The following is a 17351-nucleotide window of genomic DNA, read 5'->3' as shown; positions in this document are numbered from 1 at the left end:
CAAAGGGCTGCCCTGCACTCAGCTTAATCAGCATCAGTCACGGGGAAAAAAACATGCTGGTCAGTCTTTGACAAATGCAAACAATCCAATGAGAAACTTTATTTACTAAAGTAACATTAAAAGTGAAGATAAACAGTGATGAGTTAACTTGTCATATAATACATTACTCCCTAATAAACTTTGAACTTGTAAAGTAATTTTTGTGCACTGTGACTCTATTCAAAATTTGTCTTTATTGGAGTAAAACACAATTGTGTGAAAGACCAGAGTGATTGTTATGGATGTCGGTGTGTCTGAAAAAGGTGTTAATGTCAAACATGCTTTTTTTACACTCTGCACTTGCACTTTGCTTTAATAGAGCAAATTAACTAATTCAGGATGTGACTAATTCTTACTAGTTTTATGCTATGTCTATATGTGGGCTCACGGTTTCTAGGAACTGTTCCGCTAACAATGTGAAGAAACCTATAAACTTTAGCTTGAGTTAATATGTAACTTCCTATTAATGAAGTTATTTCCAGGGATGGTCTGTCCCAGGAGTGAGCCATCAGGCACAGAGGGATCACACATCCCTCTGTGATCCAAGCCGCCTCAGTTTATAGACGGCTTAGCAGCTAGGATGGGATGATGCTAGGGAATCGAAACAGATGGGATACTTACAGATTAATACTTTCTATATTTACCACCTGTATCTGAGACTACAGTAACAGTAGTGAAACATATTTCTCTATCTTGTTTGTGCTTCCAACTCAAACTTTTAGTGTTTTTTCCTGTCAACTTTGTCAAGTGTGAGGATTTGCTTCAGTTAGACTCCATTTAACAATCTGAATATTATATAGCATGTAAAGTGTGAGTTCATGACCTTAATTTCCATCTATACCAACCAGCCCATGATTCCTTGATACTTTGAAATTCAGTTTTGAAGTTTTTTCTGAGTCACTATTCCTGGATCGAAACTTTGCAAATGACTTAATCAGTGATGCACTGTTGTTGGTATTTCCACTCATTGCAGTAGTTTGGGAAGGAATGTTGGGCCTGTGTTGCACCCACCGCATAGCACCGGTCAGGGGGAGGGCTGCCATTGGAAAATAGAAGGAAGGGCTTGGTCCCAAGTAAAATATCCCAGAGTATGCCACTGAAAAGGTTCTCCTGGGTGTAGCTGCCTGATAAGATCTGAGTTTGAGTGCAATCACAGGATTTCTGGGTGTTTTAAAGGGGCAGTGGAGGACAGTGAGTGGTCGCCCTGTAGCAAACATGTCCAGATATGATACGGAGAGCCTTTGCTGCCTTAACATGGGTGACAGTGCCAGGACTTTCTGTGTTTTCTTTTCATTTCATTTAACTTTTATTATCTTGTAGCTTCACTCTTATTTGTTATCGGGTTATTTGTTTATTTTTTTTAATTTGAACTCAAAACTCAAAATAAGTTTTTTTTATTATTTGCATGTGGCTTGAAGCACAAATATAATCAAAAAGTTACACTTAAACTGTGAGTCCAGAAATGGAACAACTAATGGATTAGCTGCCTTGGACAACTTTAAATATTATATTTATTTGAATTATTTTTGCCTTAATCATTGAAAGATTTCTTTAAGCTTTTGTGAAATATATCTCTGACAGTGAACTGAACAGCAAATTGAATACTCTGTATTTAATCATTTTTCACTAAGTGGTGAATAGTATATATATTTATGTGATGTCAAAAATGTAGGACTCTTTAAATTCCTTTTTATTGTGATTTCCAAGTCATGTTTGGTTTCACTTTTGATTGTCTAAAAATTCCCCACATGTCAGCAGAAAAGGGCAAAGAACAGTTCAATTGATAAGTTTGACGCCGTCTAGACTAAATCTCCCTGGAAATGTTAAATCATGTGGCTGTCTGCCAAAGCTCCAAAATCAGACAAGTATTTTTTTTTATTATTTCAGTCTTGAGCCACAGAAAATGTTGTGTGTGAACAAAGAAGCAAGAAGCTGATTTGAATCTTATTTGTTATTTCCTGCTTTTCTGCTGTGGCATGCTTGGAGGTTATGGATAAACTTCCTCCAGTGTTAGTTGCTGGGAATTGGACTCTTTAATTCTAGGTTTCATATAACACAGTGCAGCTCTTGAACAGCACAGAGGTATTTGTTATCTTACCAGCATTTTCAAGGCTCAGAATTTTTTTTAATTATCTATTTCATTTTTTTATTTTTTTTAAATAGCTGATACCATTGTTTGTATATAGTCCTTTGAATCATTTCAAAGGATTATGAAAACAAGCAGATAAAAGTGAAATAAAATTTTTGTATATCATAATTTGTAATTGATCAAAGTCCACTGTTTGTTTCTCTGTTTCCTCCAAAGGTTTAGTGGTAATTATTATTCATAATCTGGCTGATTAATGTTTAAGTTTTTAATGGCAAAATTTTGATGAACATCCATAATGTGTGTTTTTTTTTATTTAAATCAGATAATCAGTGCCTGAAGGACTTTCTAAAGAGCCATCTGTCCATCCTCTTTTCAGTCATCATTAGTTTTACAGTAGCAAACAAGTGGAGCTGAAATGTTGCTTTATACTGATAACTCTGATCTTTCTGGCTGCTTCTAGTGACTAAGGAAGGGGCTCGACAAGCTGTTCTGCAACATGGAGAGGGGTGAGATGAAGATCCTCAACAAGGGGGAAGAGGAGGAGATGGTACGCCTATCTGACTTGGCATCACTAGCTATATTTCCATCCAGTTGTCATGCAAATTTTCAGTGAACTTTTAAAATGTTGCTAAGAAAAAAGAAGAAAATGTGAGTTTAGGTGTGATTCCATCTTCTTGTTGGGAGCAAATCAACCAGGCTATGCAGAGTGTAATTTCGTCAGATGTTGGTGCAACTGACAAACGTGTGGCTGCAATAAACAGGAAGTAAAGGTTTCAAAGTAGATCAACCTCACATCTGAGGAAAAAAAAGGGCAGTCCTAACCGCCAAGGTACATATCTACCAGTGGATGGGAAAGTTTTTACAGAACCAACTTATATGAACTTATTCCATCTTCCCTTTAGCACATTCATTCTTTTTCAAAAAAGCCAAAAATCACCTCAAGCGAGCATGAAACCTTTTTTTTTTTTAATCATTTCAAATTTTGCTGTTTCCATCAAGCATTTCAAATGTGATGCTTCAGAATGCACATGAACAAATCTTGATGTAAACATGGTTACTGTCTATACCAGAATTTTCTCTCTCCACATTACAAACTTTCCCCTGTCTTTACATAGGAGCTGCAAGGCTACCGTCTCTGCCGTTGGCGACTGGCCCTTGTAGGCTTTGGTGTACTTTGTACCGGAGGCTTCCTTCTCCTGCTGCTCTACTGGATGCCAGAATGGTGCGTCAAGTCCACCTGCACCCGTACCACAGCCCGTGATGCCGAAGTGGTGTTGCTGCGCTCCACGGTAGGAAGCGAGTTCGTGCTGATTAATCTGCCCATTTGCATATTTCATGTTTCATCCTTCTGTCCAGTGACTGTGAAACCATTTGCCACATTCTCATATGTGCTTTGTGGCATGTGCTGAAAGACCCAGGAATCCTGGATGAAATCAGTTTTATTTGGTTTATTTATAAAGTGCCAATTCACCACAAAGTAATGTCAGTTTAATCCAATCCTTTGCAATGCAATGTACCCAGTCTAATTCAGTCCTAATTTATAATACAATCCAGTCATATTCAGTTGATGATCTAATGGATCATCAGATGATCTTACTTGGGTGATTTAAAAAAAATTTTTTTAGTAAAATGTCACCTCTTCAATGAAGGCTAGTCTAATGCATCTAGTTGATGCTCCTCCTACTGAGCAAGCATGTGGTGACAGTGGAGAAGAACAGCTGGTGTTTAACAGGAAGAAACCTGAAGCAGTACCAGTCTCAGGATGAAGGGTTTTCTTCTGCAACCAGCTGAGGATTAAGAAGACAGGAAGGGTTTACCCGAAAAATAAAAACAGATGCACTGAGCCAGGAGTACTTTTTATAAAAAAAAAAAAAAAACGATATTTTATTAAAACCAAAGTAGTAATAACAACTCGAATATAATTTGACTCAGTCAACTGAAGATAAAATTGGAGATAATCACTGAGTCATGTTAGATAAAGCCTGTTACCTCACATGTGTGGGTTGCCTTTTGATGGTATTGACACACCCACTGCTCAAAGGTTGCAAACTAAAACATCACAGCAGAATAATGATAATATTGCTACCATTTGATTCTTGTAATATTTTGGAAAATCGGGTATTTAAATTGCTAATTTTTCCTCCAGTTACTTAAGTTGCACCTAATTAGTTGATTCTTGAGGCTCACAGGCTTAAAAGGTAAAATGACGGCTGAAATCAAGTTTCAGAGGAGTGGATTCATTGAGACCAACTGATTATTACACAATCCCAGATGCATGAATGCAAAGGAAATTGTGTGTTTTCAGTCCTATTGCTGTTCGATCAGTTTTATTTTCCTGTGTGTGTGTGTGTGTGTGTGTGTGTGTGTGTGTGATGTTGTGTTGGTGCATTTACTTACTGCTGGTTCTCCTTGCTGCTGTTGACCAGGACGAGTTCCGGCGCTGGTTCCTGGCCAGGGTACGAGTGATGCTTGCTCCGGGGAGCAACCCCTTCCACAGCCTGGAGACCCAGACCACCTCCCCTCCCTCCTCCCCCCCCCCCCCTTCCTGCCCCTTCTCTAGCCCCTCCCCTTCACCTCTGGCCAACGGACACACACCTCACCCCTCCGATGGCAGCCCTGCTCAGGAGCTCATTAGAAGATTTTCTTACTACCAGCCCACACAGGTAGCTAAATCTCTCATCGCAACAGGATAACAAGACCGGCTGAACTTGAAGCTGATATGGCACATAGAGCAAGGGAGCCCCTCACTTCTCCCACAGTTTTTTTTTTCACCCTGAGGGTTTGCTGTGGTATCTGGCACCAAGACGTTAGCAGCAGACCCAATAGGCGAGGAGCGGCCGGCCATGCGTGGAATTTGGAGGCCAAGTCATTAGCTCAAACTTGTTGCTGTAACCATTCCTGAACGATTCCTGTTTTGTGACAGGGTGCATAATCCTGCTGAAAGAGGCCACAGCCATGAAAAGATGTGTGCTGGTCTGCAGTAATGCTTAGAGGGGTTCAATATGACAGCGAGAAGATGCTACGTCAAAGCATCCTGATGTTTACAATATGCATATTGTACAGGAATTTACAATAAATGTCGACTTAGGATGCCATGTATCCAGTCGACCTGTAATAGATTTATATTTCACCTGTTATTTAAAGGGGTGCTACTCTGTATCTCCCAGGCACACAATAACATTTTATAGCACAATCAAATAACTGTTACCCTCAGTTTTGTATATAGCAAACATAGCTTAAAAGAAATTTGACTTTCCAATTTTACGCCTTGAAATTCTCCCTCTCTAAGAAGGTCCTGCTCTTTCTGACACGCCACCTTCAGGAAGTCTTCGCAACAACATTCCTCCATTATGCCATTTACAACCAAATCTGAACTGAGAAGTAGTTATTTAAGCCGATCAGACGCGCAGTTCCACCAGGTGTTTAACTGCTGCTGCCGCTAGTCTAGTGGAGCTGAGTGGGGAAGGAGCTCGGCTGGAAACTGCATCTTCCAGGAAGAGCTCTGTGGAAATAGACGGGTAATCAGGCACTGAATTTTTGGCATTAAAAGCCACTATTGCATCCAGAAATACTAGGTTAGATTAGGTTGGCGGTGCAAGATACAAGATCCTGGATGCAAGCGCATTAATGTTGCACAAACAATAGCAATACTCCAATCAGATAACTTTTGATGAACCTTTTTAATGGGTGGAGTGATTCTCTCCTGTTCGACTTTGCTCTTCCACTTTACACCACAGTCAGGCGCCAGTGATGTTGACCGCACATTGGTGTTTGGTTTCCAGTGTCTATCCGGGATGTTTTATGATATTTTAATCATGTGGATATTTGTTTTATGATGCACATTTCATATCACAGCTGTTAAACATTAACTTGAGTTCATATTTAGCCCTAAATTATCCATCATCCACTCGGTTGTTTTTCTGTTCAATACATGACATTTAATTGTGAGCTCATAATAAGGAAGTAATTAATTTGCAAGTTTTTTCCCCCCCACTTTAGGTGTGTGGCTACTAATAACTCATCTTTATTTATTTTTTCCTTTGTTCCCTTTTCCCTCTTAGATTCGCTATTTCACTTTCCACAGCACAAAGTATTACTGGAATGATGAGATGCAGAACTTTAAAGTTTTAACGTAAGACATTGTTTTTTACAATCTACCTCAACCGTATTAAATAAGCTGGAATCCAAATGCTTTGTTAGCAGCCATTTGAAACGTTAAACTTGTATCATCTGTTCTCCTATGTGTAAAGTGTCAACTTTGTCTCCGTTTTTTTTTTTTTTTTTTTTTTTTGTGGGGGGCACACATGTAGCGGCCTGGAGGATCTTGAAGTCAGTTGCTCTACCATCCACTCAGAGCACAGTGCAGGCCTGACCAGGAACCAGCAGGAGTACAGGTACATCAGATGAAACCATAGCAGGATTCTTTGCCTCCTTTTCTCCTCCTTTCCTTCTTTATATCTTTCCTTTATTCTATTTTGTGCCCTTCTTTCTTTGCATCTTTCATTTCTTCCTTGTGCTCTTGTCTTTACCTTCTTTCTCTTTTTTTGTCATTCCTTGCATCCTGTCTCTCTCTTTCTCTCTGTTTCCTCCCTTTCTTGTCATTCTTTCCTTGAAATCATTCACTATTCTTCCTCGTGTCCTACCTCCATTCCTTTGTTCCGTCCAGCTTCAGTTTCATTCTTATGCTATTTTTAAACCATTCCCACTCAGTAAACGTCTCCCGTACGTCCATAATGCACTTTATTTTTTATATATTTTGAAATTAAATTGAAGGACTTGAACTTCAGTTGAAGTATTTAGCCTGGAGAAGTCTTTTGTTCAAAGGGAGACAGAATATTTTTGGAGAATTGGTTAATTTGAGGCCTTTGAGCTCACAAAAGTAATCGCTGGTATACATAGATTCCCAAACTAGTGAAAATATTGTGATATATTTTACTTTATGTAGCAAACCCTAATGAAAGCTGCTCTATTGTTTGCATCACTCTGCTGCGTTTTGTGTGTGTTGCTTTAAACTAGTAGGTGTGGCTGAACGCATTGTTTCTCTCTCCTTTTGTTAGGAGACTGTTCTTCGGAGTGAATGAAATCGCAGTGAAAGTGCCTTCTGTTTTCAAGCTGCTTATCAAAGAGGTAAAAACCAGTTTCAGTCAACATAATCAGAGTGTTTTTTTAAGTTAGTCTGAATTCCCATTTATTCTCACTGTGTGTAAAACTCAACTGGCAGAGTCGACACATTGGTAAACCAGTTTTTGCCAGTGTCAGAGTTTAGTCCTGAAATCCTGAATATGTGATCCTCTTCAGAGTCCAGACTTTTTCTCTTTGTTGTCCCTCTTTATTACTTTAAGACCACCTCAAGAAACAAGTTATATCTACTTTATGTCTATATCTTCCATTCTCCTCAGTTTATTTTAATAAACATGTAATCAATTGATTAAATAAGGATTGACTGATGGATTATTCTTGAGTAACTTAACTTGCATGTCAGGAGATGGTAGATGCCACAGTTATTTTCTTATTCCATTAAACATTCTTTTTTTTTTTTTTTTTGTCTTTTTCATGCAGAATGTCTTTGTTTTCAGAATGACGTTTTTTCCCATTTGGTCCAACTCTTCCTCTCCATCTCCTCCTGCAGGTCCTCAACCCTTTTTACATCTTCCAGCTCTTCAGCGTAATCCTGTGGAGTACCGATGAGTATTACTACTATGCTGTGGCCATTGTTGTCATGTCAGTTATATCCATAGCTACCTCTCTGTACACCATCAAAAAGGTGAGACTTACTAATTAACATGTCTAAATACAGTTCAGATGCTTCTACAAATTGGTGTGTAAATATACAACTATGAAGTCACACACGAGACACTAATGCTTAAAGTTTAAAACGTCTATTAACTGAATGGCGTACGATTGAAAGTAATCTTGAATTTTGCCCTGTTTATTTTCATATTCTGTAGCACTGATTATTACTAAAGTTTTTTTCTTTGAATCTACATAACAGTAACACATAATGACAGGTTTAGATGAATTAGTAGTTTTGTATCCACCTATATTTCTTGTATCTCTGCCAAAAGTCAGAATTATTTAATTTATCTTTATACATTAGACTTCTAGTTTCTATAAAATTAGTCAGAAATTTTCTTCTCTCTTATTTAAATGTCCATTTTTTTTTTTTTTTTTTTTTTACATTTTAAAAGCCCAAATTAGACATTTATAGCATGCCTTAAATAAAAGCAGAGGCCCGTTAAGTTAATACGTTTCCTATGAGTACAACAAACAACTCCAGTATGATATAAATGAACAATATTAAGTCCTGTTGCTCATTATTTAAAAACAAAGAAGCAGCCAATTAATTGTTTTCATTCCTGTTGATCTCTCCTTTCTCCAGCAATACGTCATGCTTCATGATATGGTTGCAGCTCACAGTATTGTCCGTGTGTCTGTTTGCCGAGCCAATAATGGTATGCTAAAATCTAAGTTATATTGTCTTTTTATGAGTTTGGTACACTTTTATCTATTTATTGCCCTCCTAAATAGACTTATTCAAACCCCGTATATTGGAAATTAAAATGCCTTTATTTAAATAAATTTTAGCTTTAATGTAAATAAAGTATTTCTTTGGATGATCAGCAAATTTGCCCACCTCTTTCAGATCAACCACCTCTGTTTATCCTCATGCTCACTTTTTGTTCATGTTTCAAACTTCAACAGATGTTGAAGAGACATTGTCAATTGATCTGGTACCTGGTGATGTGGTGGTCATTCCAAGCAACGGGACCATCATGCCGTGTGACGCAGTGCTGATCAGTGGCACCTGCATCGTCAATGAAAGCATGCTCACAGGTAAACTCGTCGTGTCTAACGGCAAGGTGGGTTGTTCCGTGCAGCGCAATAACAGGATTCCCTTCATCAGGTGAGAGTGTTCCTGTGACAAAGACCAACCTCCCTAACCCACTACCAGGAGAGCGGGAGGGGGAGGACTGTGCCTACAACACCGAGGAGCATAAGAGACACACACTGTTCTGCGGCACCAACGTCATCCAAACCCGCTTCTACACAGGAGAACTGGTCAAAGCCGTGGTGGTCCGCACAGGTCAGCAGGGGGGCCCGGATGCAAAAACTAGATTGTTTTCTGGATGTTTTTGCTGTTACTGTGTAATACAGAGTAAACAATGTAAATTATTTAGAAATTAACTTAATACTGATATTCTATTCATTCAGATGTACTTCTACTGACTTATTTTTATTCCTAAAAACAATTTAAATGTTAGCTTGCAGCACAAGTGGTGCACAATATTGCTCAACATTAAACCTTTTTAATTCTGGTCTCCGAAATATTATCCGATTCTTCTAAATCTATGAGTCACCATAGACTTTTTAAATGATAGTGGCATCAGTTCATTTTCTCTTAAGCAAATGTGGACAAAATCTGCTAAAAAAAAATAGTAAAAATAATAAAAGATATATTGCTTTTCTTGCAGGTTTCAGCACAGCCAAAGGCCAACTGGTGCGCTCCATCCTTTATCCCAAACCCACCGACTTCAAGCTGTATCGTGACGCCTACCTCTTTCTGCTGTGTCTGGTGGCCGTGGCTGGAATCGGCTTCATTTACTCCATCGTCCTCAGTGTCATGAACAGGGTAATGCACAGGGAGACCAGCAGAGCAAGCTGTTTTCTTGTTTGTCAAACAATTCCTTATGAGCATTCACTGCTTTTTGCAGTTCATTTTGGGACATGTTACCAGGATTTTACTAGTGAAAAAGATCCTTCAAACTAGGATCTGAGCACATAAGAAATTATTCCAATCGGAAAAACCTTAAATCTTTTGCATTTTCTTCTATTCCAGGTGGAAGTAAAAACCATCATCATCGAGTCTCTGGACATCATAACCATCACGGTGCCACCAGCGCTGCCAGCAGCCATGACAGCTGGGATTGTGTACGCCCAGCGGCGTCTTAAAAAGATTGGCATTTTCTGTATCAGCCCACAGAGGATCAACATCTGTGGACAGATTAATCTGGTCTGCTTTGATAAAGTAAGTCCTCTTAGACAATGCTGAAAAACAAAAATATGACAGCATGAACGGTTGCTAGACTGGAATATATATATATTTTTTAACATTTTTCTTCTTTAAGACGGGAACTTTAACAGAAGATGGATTGGACATGTGGGGAGTTCAGAGAGTTGAAGGAGGCTGGTATGTTGGTTTGATTTATGAAATATGGAAACATCAGAGACCTGAGTCCAAACTGCATTTGCTCTGTGATTAGTTTGAAAAAAGTTGTAAAAGTCCAGGCACATTCTGATATTTGCTGAGGAGAGGGCGTTTCTGGGCTTTAAATCAGAAGTGAAAATCACAATCGGAGTTAGTAGGAGTGTTGTTGCCTTTCCTCTCCCATAACCACGTTTTCTTCCTTGATCAGTTTTCACCTATCAGAGGAAAGTGCCCACAAGGAGAATCTTGTCAAGTCCCAGTTTGTGGCCTGCATGGCCACCTGCCACTCGCTAACCAAAATAGAAGGCCAGCTGTCTGGAGATCCACTGGACCTCAAAATGTTTGAGGCTACAGGCTGGGTGAGTTGCTCTGAATATATCCAGTAACACCGTGTTGATCCAGAATCCTCCTCCATTTGAAAGCTTGCAGTGTGAGATTCAGCGAGAACTACAACTTCAATTTCACTTGATTAGATGAGGTTATGTTTATGAGTAAATTAAAACATAAAACAAACCTCTTTGAATGCTGAATGGCCAGATACCTCCGTATGGTGGGTAACTATCTTTTCATGGGGGATTTTTACACTGCCTGATGTTGTCTGGAAGATAATCACCCATGCAGTAATTAGCCAATAATAGGTTTATATGTGTTTGCCTAGTTAATTCCAGGTGGCATCCTTTTTATTATTATTATTATTATTATTATTATTTGACACCATCTCACCGTAATGTTTAATGTTGATGCTTTGTTTGGCACAGCCCAGGCATGATGATTATTGGAACCTTAATGGTCCATATGAAAACAACTTTATTGCTGAAAATTAATTAGCCTTATGTTTGGAATGTGAAAATGAACACAACATTTTTGTACAAATATTTATCTTTCTTTAACTTCATCTTCTCCAGATCCTGGAGGAAGCCACTGAGGAGGAAACTGCTCTCCATAACCGCATCATGCCCACCGTCGTCCGACCACCACAGCAGCTGCTGCCCTCCCAGCCCGATGAATCGGCCGAGCAGGACATGGTACGTGCAGAAACTAAACACTTCAACAGCTGAGCAGAGTCGGTTATGCATCAATAACTTACTGAATAGAGACGATCTCAGAAAATATGTCCCAATTTGTAAAGTTATCCATAAAAAATAACAAGTCAAACTTTCTGACTCTGAAATTTATTTTGTCTTGTTTTTTGTTTTTATAGGAACTCGCTGAGCTTTCAGTAAGTATTTTGACATGTTTGATCATTTTATATATATATATAATAATCTTCCTCTGGATTAAAGTGATGCTTCACGGTTATTTAAATAATTGAAATTTGAGGCTTTTCTCTTGCTCAGGTTTTGTAGTTTGTTTGTTTTTTTTTAAACACCTGGCCTAAAAACAATAATTAACCATTAATACCTTAAATTCTCATACATAAAACTGTAAACGTCCTCTACTCATAATTACTAAATAAATCAGATACTTTTCTATATGTGTATCTGCTTGTCTGCAGTCATTATACGAGATCGGTATCGTGCGGCAGTTTCCTTTTTCCTCGGCGCTTCAGAGGATGAGCGTTGTGTCTCGTACTCTGGGGGAGAAATGCATGGACGTCTACATGAAGGGAGCACCGGAGGTGGTGGCCAGTCTCTGCAAGAGAGAAACAGGTGAGGTGACCGACAGGAGTCCCTGCCAAAGGAGGCGAATCAAATGCTGTGAAGATAACGTAGTTCCCACAAAATGATTTTGATAACTCTGTATATTTGTTTTCATACAACCTTTGTAAATGTTATAATGTTTGCAATGTTGCAATAAAATAGTGCTGTGGAACGAGACACATTTCCTCTCAATTCACTGTCTAAACAAACATTTTTCCCAGTTCCGGAAAACTTTGCCGAGGTTTTGGAGGGTTACACTAAGCAGGGATTCAGAGTGATCGCTCTGGCTCATCGGCGACTCGGATCAAAACTCAACTGGCACAAAGTCCAAAACGTCAACAGGTAGTTAAAAACATTATGCAACTTGTGAAGGATTTAAGATAAGATGCTAAACGCATCAAAAAGTTAAAGTTTTTGATGCAACAAAGTTTATTTTGTATTTCTTTAGATATTTTGTTGTGTAATGTCGTTGTTGTTTTGCTACCAGGGATTACATTGAGGCAAACCTGGAGTTTCTGGGACTCATCATCATGCAGAACAAACTCAAGGCTGAAACTCCAGGAGTGCTGCAAGACCTCCATCGAGCAAACATTCGAACCATCATGGTTACTGGTGAGAGCAGAAAAAAACACCTTTAGAAAACTAGCTAAAGTCTTTGGATTTTCCTTAATATCTGCTTGATAGTATAAAAAACGCATCTTGAGTTTTGAGAATGATTTTTTTTTTTTTTTTTCTTTCCACTTTCCAGGCGACAACATGTTGACGGCAGTCTCTGTGGCCCGTGACTGTGGGATGATCCCTCCCGAGGACACGGTCATCATTGCCGATGCCCTTCCTCCTCATGATGGACAAGCCGCCAAAATCACATGGAGATACGCCGACAGACCCAGCAGAACCACACGACTCGAGGTAAAGAAAAGAAAGACAATCCACTGGCTGAGACCAAGACTAAGGTTCCACCTCTCGAATTAAAACTCTGTAAAAATGGTCTTTTAGTTGTGTGCAGTTGTTATCGAAATGAAATTAATTGAGGGGAAATTTTTAATTAGAGCTACTTTTAATGCATGTGGTAACATTATGCCGCTTATTTCCCAGAACTAAAATTTTAGGAAGTGGAGGGTTACACGTAGCTTTTTTTTTTTTCTAGTATCTCTAAAATGCATCTGTTGTAACTAAGCCACATTTGGTGACTTTCAACAGGAAATTAACATCAGCCTGGAGGACGAAGGTCATGCTGAGGAGCCCAAAACACAACCACTCTACCACTTTGCCATGAATGGAAAATCATTCGCTATAATCGCCGAGCATTTCCCAGACATGCTTCAGAAGGTACAACAAATCTTCTACTGAACTGGAAATCCTGTGTGTACTTATTGAAACAGACGCAGGAATGTTGAAACCGATCCCAACGTTTCATGAACGTTGAGCCTCGTGTTATTGTTTGCAGCTTGTGCTGCACGGGACAGTGTTTGCCAGAATGGCGCCGGACCAGAAAACCCAGCTTGTCGAGACACTACAGGGAGTAGAGTGAGTCTTAATGATTTTACACTGAATTATGACAACACAAGTGCCAAGAGTCTGGATCAAATGAGCAAATTTCTTTAGATAAAATCATGGCTTTTGGGTCTTTCACATCAGCTTTTTGATCCTAACCAGTGACTCTTATCATTTGCTGCCAGCTACTTTGTGGGAATGTGTGGAGATGGTGCAAATGACTGTGGGGTACGTAAGACTGACTGACAGTTCTATTTATAGCAGGAACAACTTGGTATAGCTCTACCTGTAATTCAACACGTTTAAGCAGTTTTTCCTCTTCATCAAAAGGCGCTGAAGAGGGCACATAGTGGGATCTCTCTGTCAGAACTGGAGGCCTCAGTTGCTTCCCCCTTCACCTCCAGGACCCCCAACATCTCCTGCGTCCCGAGCCTCATCAGGTTTCTGCTTGTTCCCTTTCACAGTGTCTCCTGGAAGTCATTTCTCAGCATGCACATTCTAACTACAATCTTTAATATATCTTCTTGCACAAGTTTCCTAGTACTGCATAACTGAAAGAAGAGGAATGAATGATTTTGCTGATTAAAAGAAAAAAAGTAGGGCGTACTCAGACTGAGGTATCAGAGTAAAAAGTACCAGAGTAGCTGCATTCAGAAGGCATATAAATATTAAATGGAGCTGCAGGGATCTAGTGCTAAACATTAAGTCCTGCACACCACTAGTGTAGTTTTCACAAGAGGTTGGAAAGAGGGAAATCATTGTGTAAAGCAGAGGGCTGCAACCTGCAGCTCCAGATTCACAAGTGGCTCTTAGGAGCTTCTACAATGACTTTTTATTTATCTTTATCTAATATTATAAAAAAATAAAATAAAAATACAACTAATGTTTTTAACAGTAGATATAATAACATGCAGGTTTAGCATTTTCTAAATGAGAGCAAAGTTTGTAAAATGAAATATGTGGCAAAAAATAAAAAAAAATAAAAAACTTCACATGGTGATGGTATCATCATGCTTTGGGTTGCTTTCGTTCACCACCCCAAAACTGAACAAAACCAAAAATACTACTTTGCAGTATTTTAGCAACACGTATATAGTAATTACATTTAAAGCCCACAATACAATCTGTTGATGTTTCTTTATTCCTCAATTGAAGAATTTTCTCTTAATTCGGTGATATCATTAAATCCTGCTCTGTAGGAAGTGAAGCATTTTTTTTCTCTCTCATATATTGGATGGATGGACATTGTTTGTTTGTCTTTACAGGGAGGGACGTGCTGCTCTTATCACCTCCTTCTGTGTGTTCAAGTTTATGGCTCTCTACAGCATCATCCAGTACATCAGCGTCACTCTCCTCTACTCAGTAAGCAGCGTGGCTGCCTCGTTTATAAGACCACAGTGAAAAGCAGGAGAAAGTCCGAATATTTACCAATCCGTGTTCGTTTTGTGTCTTAGGTATTAAGTAACCTTGGAGATTTCCAGTTCCTCTTTATTGACATTGCTATCATCCTCGTAATTGTTTTCACCAGTAAGTTTTGCTAAATTATTGCAGAAAAAGCTTGACTTTTCCTTTATAACATAAACTTTGTACTTAATAATTTCTCCTGTCTCTTCAGTGAGTTTGAACCCAGCTTGGAAAGAACTGGTGTCACGTCGTCCCCCATCAGGACTAATCTCAGGGCCTCTGCTGTTCTCTGTGCTGACCCAAATCCTCATCTGCTTGGGCTTCCAGACCATTACGTTTCTTTGGGTCCAAAAGCAGCCGTGGTTCGAGCGTTGGACGCCTGCTACAAAGTAAGTGTCCGGTGTAGAGCGGCTCGTCAGGAACAATGCTACGACGCTCCCGTCAGTAGTTTCTAATGACACTGTTTGATATATCTCTGTCCACTCCCAGCGTCTGCAATCACCCGGATCACCTGAACGCGTCCGGACTCAACCAAACGGATGATCACAACATCCAAAACTTTGAGAACACCAGTCTCTTTTACGTCTCCTCCTTCCAGTATCTCATTGTCGCCATCGTTTTCTCCAAAGGCAAACCTTTCAGGCAGCCGAGCTACAAGAACTGTGAGGCCCGGTCTTCTCAGTCCTGCTTTGCTGTAATATTTAGCGTTTGGATATTCTAATGGCTGACTGACTGTCTTTTCAACAGGGCCTTTTGTTCTGTCTGCTGCGAGTTTGTATTTCTTCCTGCTGTTCATCATGTTTTATCCTGTTAAAAGCATTGATGAATATCTAGAGGTAAGTGAAGATGAATATTAGGTACTCAGTTCTGGTACAGACTGCTTTAGCAAGCCAAGTTTTATTTTCTCTTCATACTTCATACACACTGCATTTATCCCCCCATTAAATAAATGTAATCAAATTAAAGGTGCTTTTTTCAGTGTTGAGGATTTTCTACTTCAATAAAATATTTATTGTAAAGTCTTTTTAAAACTCTCTTCAAGGGGTGCGGTCATATTTGTGTGTGGCTGCATATGTAATTTGAACTGTTAACTTTTCTGCACATAAATGTTTTCATCAGTTTATTATTTTTGTTCTTTACAGATTGTCTGTGTCCCTTTTGAATGGAGGCTAAGGCTTTTATTGATAATCGCAGTCAATGCTGCTGTGTCTGTTGTGGTGGAGGTAAGGTGTACACACACACACACACGCGCACACACACACACGGTAACACTTGCAGTTATAGATGTTTTTGCCATGTTCAGTTTTCATTTTTTCATGCAATGTGCTCATCGTTGTCTTATGCAACCTTACAGCTGGATCAATCTTTTGTCGTGATGAGAACATTTTTTTTTTTATAAATGGAAAATTGTCCCTTTGACTGTTTTTGATAGTTGTGGTTATTTTTAGAACATCAAATTTTTTTCCTCATGATTTTTTACATATGTCTAGAGTAAATATTGTGTCAATCATTGGCAGAGGCTTTTTAGAAGTAGAATGAAGTTTAGTCAGTGATGAGTAGTTTATGCTAACCTGTCCTGGGCAGCATCACAGTTTCTCACCTTCCCTTTAGACGGCTGCCCTCACAAACACGCACTGCTTAGCAAACATCTCAGATTTCCCCGTTTCTGAGCTACGAGTGCAAATTCTACTGATCTTTGAAGCGAATTAACTAATAAAGCTTAACTGATTCTGCATAATCAGATGTTTTCAGTTTCTCTGACACTGAAGAATCTCTTTAAATTCTTCCTTCTCAATTTTTTTTATTCCAAATGTAATTACTGTCTTGCAAAGAATTCATCTTTGCAAATACATGATCTCTCAAAGCTTTGTTGCCAAGATCAGCTTGAAGACCTTTGTGGCAAAATAAAAGCAGGAGCAGTGGGGAGTCAAATTTGCCTCTCTTTAATTCTTTCCCTGCCCAATGCGCTGTTATTCCTTAGACCTTCATCCTTGACATCATCTTATGGAAGCTTGCACTCAGCAGAGACAAACAGGCCACCCCCGCCGCCCCGACACCACAGGTTGGGAAAATCTGACACCTTCTTCTCTAAGCCCTTTCTTGTTGCTCATGTGTGGTGTTTCCTCTTTCTGTCCTATCTTCTTCTTTCTCTGATGTCACAAAGCGCATCTTTCTGATGTAACTGCTACCTGAGACATGCATGAGAGCAACCCTGATGTTATTACCCCCTTGTGGATGGTCTGTCCTGGAAATATTATAAAAGTTCAGTCAAAAAGTGCCAATATTGCACCATTTCTCCTAGCTTCTATACAAACTAAGAGGATGCAGGAGTTTGAACTCCTAGCATTGTGCTCTATAAAGTGTTTTTTTTTTTTTTTTTTTTTTTTTTTTGTGGATTGAAACCGGGCATGCTTTTACCCCAAATGCACTATAAAGGCTGAATTGGTGCTCCGTCTCTTCATGTGATATATATATATAT

At 39.2% G+C, this 17351-nt stretch overlaps 1 protein-coding gene across 3 annotated transcripts in view; it reads left to right on the top strand.

Moving 5' to 3' along the window:
- Positions 1–17351, top strand: part of atp13a3 (ATPase 13A3) — a 35635-nt gene that overhangs the window by 9789 nt on the left and 8495 nt on the right. Inside the window, exons 3-34 of one of the 3 annotated variants that reach the window (XM_015043809.1) lie at positions 2589–2675; positions 3244–3417; positions 4555–4791; positions 6190–6260; positions 6439–6522; positions 7186–7255; positions 7758–7892; positions 8508–8580; positions 8831–8962; positions 9033–9212; positions 9601–9758; positions 9966–10154; positions 10255–10316; positions 10543–10693; positions 11240–11359; positions 11536–11553; positions 11830–11983; positions 12196–12316; positions 12462–12586; positions 12723–12883; positions 13175–13303; positions 13422–13501; positions 13654–13696; positions 13799–13908; positions 14734–14830; positions 14923–14995; positions 15084–15261; positions 15362–15534; positions 15620–15708; positions 16015–16095; positions 16854–16934; positions 17037–17272. In XM_015043809.1, coding sequence (XP_014899295.1) covers positions 2625–2675; positions 3244–3417; positions 4555–4791; positions 6190–6260; positions 6439–6522; positions 7186–7255; positions 7758–7892; positions 8508–8580; positions 8831–8962; positions 9033–9212; positions 9601–9758; positions 9966–10154; positions 10255–10316; positions 10543–10693; positions 11240–11359; positions 11536–11553; positions 11830–11983; positions 12196–12316; positions 12462–12586; positions 12723–12883; positions 13175–13303; positions 13422–13501; positions 13654–13696; positions 13799–13908; positions 14734–14830; positions 14923–14995; positions 15084–15261; positions 15362–15534; positions 15620–15708; positions 16015–16095; positions 16854–16934; positions 17037–17054 — 3618 coding nt within the window. In that variant the 5' untranslated portion in view covers positions 2589–2624 and the 3' untranslated portion in view covers positions 17055–17272. Of the gene's footprint in view, positions 1–2588; positions 2676–3243; positions 3418–4554; positions 4792–6189; positions 6261–6438; positions 6523–7185; positions 7256–7757; positions 7893–8507; positions 8581–8830; positions 8963–9032; positions 9213–9600; positions 9759–9965; positions 10155–10254; positions 10317–10542; positions 10694–11239; positions 11360–11535; positions 11554–11829; positions 11984–12195; positions 12317–12461; positions 12587–12722; positions 12884–13174; positions 13304–13421; positions 13502–13653; positions 13697–13798; positions 13909–14733; positions 14831–14922; positions 14996–15083; positions 15262–15361; positions 15535–15619; positions 15709–16014; positions 16096–16853; positions 16935–17036; positions 17273–17351 lie in introns of those variants that run through there. The other 2 variants (XM_015043648.1, XM_015043733.1) reach the window with 2 other exon arrangements.

The sequence above is a fragment of the Poecilia latipinna genome, unplaced genomic scaffold, assembly GCF_001443285.1.
Source record: "Poecilia latipinna isolate Pla-1442-1.1 unplaced genomic scaffold, P_latipinna-1.0 Scaffold2, whole genome shotgun sequence".
NCBI lineage: Eukaryota > Metazoa > Chordata > Actinopteri > Cyprinodontiformes > Poeciliidae > Poecilia > Poecilia latipinna.
The sequence above is the reverse complement of the archived record's forward strand: the minus strand, read 5'-3'. Positions and strand labels throughout refer to the sequence as shown.